Raw genomic sequence first — 4359 nt, 5'->3', positions numbered from 1 at the left:
GTGATGATGGGAGGCACAGAATGGGAGGGCTCAGTCTGAGATAAGGACGCTCTCTATTAGATAAGAGCGCTTCTCTCTGCACCTTCAACCAGCGTCTAATAGCAGCGGAAAGAGGAAGATAGAGGCGACTCTTCATCTAGGGTTGCTTCCACGAGGAGATACACATATATAGTCAAGCTCCAAAGGAGAATTTACTACAGTTTATCTGTGGACATCTGTGGGAACTTCACGAAGTCAACTGATGTTGCTTTGAATTTGACAAGGTGACACGAAGAACCTTTCTTCCACCTTTATCCAAGCACGCACGCAAATCTGTCGCGATGCTTCCGAGTCCTGTAACCTCAACTCCATTTTCGGTGAAGGACATCCTCAAACTGGAACAGCAGCATGCTCTGAACCCCAGTGGATTGATGGGTGCTGAGCAGGACACTGTCCCGCTGGAGTCGCTTCAGCTTCAGTGCATGCAGAGCACGCTGAGCCGGAGCCTGGGTCTCCTCTACAGCCCCGAGGAACACAGCGGGATCTCTGGGGAACAGGTGAAATGCGCCCTCGATACAGACGACTTTGACATCGTCAGAGGCTCCTGCGGATCTCCAACGGAGGAGGAGATGGATCCGAGCGAAGAAACAAGTAGGATATTTACAGTTAATACTGCTGCTCAATCATTGCAAAGTGAAGGATTTATTTTTAGATCCTTTGCGTGTTTTTGTTACAACCAAAACTGCACTGAAAAAAAAATGTTTCATTCATCCAATGAAAAAAATTTAGGGTAATGATTCACATCTATATTTTTTAACTTGAGCCAATGGAAAATAAATAAGTTGCCCATTGGCTCAAGTAAAAAAATATATATAGATGTGAATCATTAACCTAATTTTTATTTTATTAATTGGATGAATGAAACATTTTTTTTTCAGTGCAGTTTTTACAGTCTGATACTCTACAAGAATATTTTCAAGTTCCACAACGAACTTTTTTATTCTAGGCTATTTTTTGAATCATTAATATGTAGCGTAAAGAACCAAGAAATTAATACAAGGGTCTGAGAAACATCTATTCTCTCTCTTTCTATCTCTCTCTCTCTCTCTCTCTCTCTTCTCTAAAGAGCAGAAACAACCAAGTAACCATCAGTGGTTCTTGATAAGAAGGTTCTTCAATAAACCAATATGGTTCTGCCAATAAATATAATACAATATAATATTATCATCATCAGCACAAACTGTGCTGTCATCACGTAATTTTACTTATGAGCATGCACGTGCTTTTGCAATATTTTTACAATATTTTTAAGTTGACTGCTAAATTCTACAACAATAAAAGCGATATTAGACATTTAATTAGATGTTAGTAACCTAGTAGTAGTAGATGTCATTGTAGTTGTAGTAGTAGGCTAGCCTAGTAGTATTATTAACAACACAAATAATAGAACTATTATTGTTTTTGTATAGGCTATATTAATCCCCTTCGTTCAATGCAATTCAGTTCACATTTATAAGCATACATTTTATTCTTATTGTATTTATTTTATTTTATTGTTTCAAATAGGCATGTGTCCATTTGACGATTCCAGTTATAGAAGAGATGAAACACCGGGTGAGAAACCAAAGCAGAGGCAGCGCAGGAAACCCCGGGTGCTCTTCTCTCAGACTCAAGTGTTTGAGCTGGAAAGACGCTTCAAGCAGCAGAGATACCTGTCAGCACCCGAGCGAGACCACCTGGCTCACGTGCTGAAGCTCACCTCAACACAGGTCAAAATATGGTTCCAGAACCGGAGGTACAAGTGTAAGAGGCAGCGCCAGGATAAAAGTCTGGAGCTGGCCGGCCCGCGGAGGGTGGCGGTGCCCGTGCTGGTGCGAGACGGCAAACCCTGGCATGCAGCTCCGTACAATGTCACTGTGTCATATCCCTACAACAACTATTACAACAGCTATGGAAACAACCCATACCACTGTAACTTCACTTCTGTACCACCGTTTGCCAACACAAGTCAAATACCCAACCACTTTGTGGATATGAATTTGACGACGGGAGGTGTCGATGGGATCAGGACTTGGTGAGACCTGCCATCAGTCCTGGAAGAGAAGATTTCGGATTAAGACTATTTAATCGAATGGCACTGCTGAAAAACGTTGAGGAAAACACACTGTCGTGTCCTATAAATTGTCTGATTTTATATATATTTTTGTTTTTATATCTCTGGTTTACACAGCAAACAACAGCAAATAAAGACTAAATATTTAATAACGTTTAGCTTGAATGAGAGTTTGTCATGCTTCTATTTAGAGATTTAAAAAAAAAGCTAAATTATGCAAAAGACGGCTTTTATCGTGAGATGTGTTGCGGATCCCCGACAAATAACATGTAGGCCTATTTAACATATCAATTCAATGTCTGTGAGTTCAAATGTGACCATATTTGATGTATATTTAGATCCCATTTTACAATAGCCTAATCTATATTTTTCGAGTAGGTATAGCTCCGACTTTCCTTCCTCAAAGAGTTGTAAAAGTCCAGCGAACATAACATTTTGAACGATAATATATAATACAAACTGTTTGGCAGTATAGGCTATTTAACCTTAAAATATTAAAAGTAAAATATTAAGTCATCAATTAAGCTACGCTTTCATATGTATATGAATGTATGTATGTATTTATTTGTAGCCTATTTATTTAGTCCAAAGTATGTGGACTAATTTGGAGTAGAATTGTATTATTATTATAATTTTTTTTTTTTTTTACAATATAAGAAAGAAAATGACAATTTGAAAATAAATGGTCTGTCAGCTCGTTTAGGTTGCAGACATATTAACTCTTGCAGGTATAGTGATATTAAATGTATAGCAATCGCACGGTTCACTGTACAAAGTAAAAATGTTCATTGCGTTTAGTACTTTTTTTTTCTGATTCGATCCTTAAATTTTGTTTCGTTGGTATATCCCAGTGTGGCCAGGTTGATTCGGTCACATTAAATATTTTATAATAACAAGAAAAGCAAGCAAGCAAGAAAGAAAGACGTTAATTTAGATATTACCATATTAAACGTTTTAGGCCGCTTGAAAAAAAAAACTTTATTATTTTATTATAACACAATATTATTATCATCTCCTATTTCCATTTTTCGTTTGTTTTTAGGTTATACAATAAAAAAGCATACAGATACAAACAACAGGTTCCTAAATTAGTTATTATTCTGTTTCACATTTTTCTAGGGCCCATGAGAGGCCCTGCTGCAAAGATGTGTCACGAATTTACATTAAGAATAAATAACTTCAACGCGAATTTATTTTAAGATTTTAAATAAGTCCGATTAAACCGAGTGACACACTTGAAGTTAAGCAAGACGCTGCAATTCGCTGTAATATCGTAAACTAAACAAATTCAATTATCTCCCAATCTTAACGCTTTCCAATGAGCTTGTCATTACACTCACATTAGCCAAACAATTGAAGAGCCGTGATAAGTCAGAGGACCCAGGATGCGGCGCTGAGAGTAAACAGAACCGCAGACAAGCCGGCACTCTTTCAGTCTTGTCTCCCGATCTGTCAAGAAAACGATTCAAATCAAATCTTACTGCGAGCAAGCTATGATACTAGATCTGATAAACCAGCCCTATAGGAGAATGTTTACAAATATGCGGCTTCAGCATTGAACAATTTCGTACAGAATTTAATTCTGCTAATTTAGATATTTCATGAAAGTGCTTCTATAAGGGACAAGTGACTGTTATTATGTTATTACATCTCAATTGACACACAACTATAAAATACAGTAAATAATAAATATATATATATATATATATATTGTTTTGTATAGTATTTATTTAAGCACCTTCATATGTGAAATGGCTTTCATTCTTATCAGACATTTCTGAGTACCAATTAAACATTAGTAGAGGGTCTTAATGAACAGACTATTAGAGCAATCCGAAATGTTTCACTGATGCTGGTGAGGGAGAGTAACTTCAGTCTTATCTTAATGGGCAATTTATTTCCTGTTTAAGACTGTGGATAGAACCAAGACAGAGATGGAAAACACTCAAGAGTCTCGTCAGCACTGAGCTCAGATAAGGGAAGAGTATGTGGCTCGGAGCAGTATTTAGCAGATTGATATACGTAGCTAAGAGCAGTATTTAGCAGCAGGCAGACTGAGTGGAGACTACAGCCACTTCAAGAGATCAGATAAGTTGTGTGTGTGTGTATTTGTGTGTGTAGGTGCTTGTCAGGGTCTCTGTGTGGATATACGAATGTACTGATATGAGAATGTGTGAGGCTGTGTGTACAAGTCTTATGATACATGCAAATGAATGAGAGATAATGTGTTGTGTTGGAAGTATTGTCCACTGGGCAGCAGGAAGAGA

General features: G+C 37.5%; 1 protein-coding gene across 1 annotated transcript; it reads left to right on the top strand.

The window, feature by feature from the left end:
* The first annotated feature begins 320 nt into the window (after positions 1–320).
* On the top strand, positions 321–2057 carry LOC107559447 (homeobox protein Nkx-2.5-like). Its single transcript, XM_016243278.1, has 2 exons — positions 321–630; positions 1546–2057. The coding sequence occupies exons 1-2, from the start codon at positions 321–323 to the stop codon at positions 2055–2057; spliced, it is 822 nt and encodes a 273-aa protein (XP_016098764.1).
* The last annotated feature ends 2302 nt before the right edge of the window (positions 2058–4359 follow it).

The sequence above is a fragment of the Sinocyclocheilus grahami genome, unplaced genomic scaffold, assembly GCF_001515645.1.
Source record: "Sinocyclocheilus grahami isolate Dianchi unplaced genomic scaffold, SAMN03320097.WGS_v1.1 scaffold686.1, whole genome shotgun sequence".
NCBI lineage: Eukaryota > Metazoa > Chordata > Actinopteri > Cypriniformes > Cyprinidae > Sinocyclocheilus > Sinocyclocheilus grahami.
The sequence above is the reverse complement of the archived record's forward strand: the minus strand, read 5'-3'. Positions and strand labels throughout refer to the sequence as shown.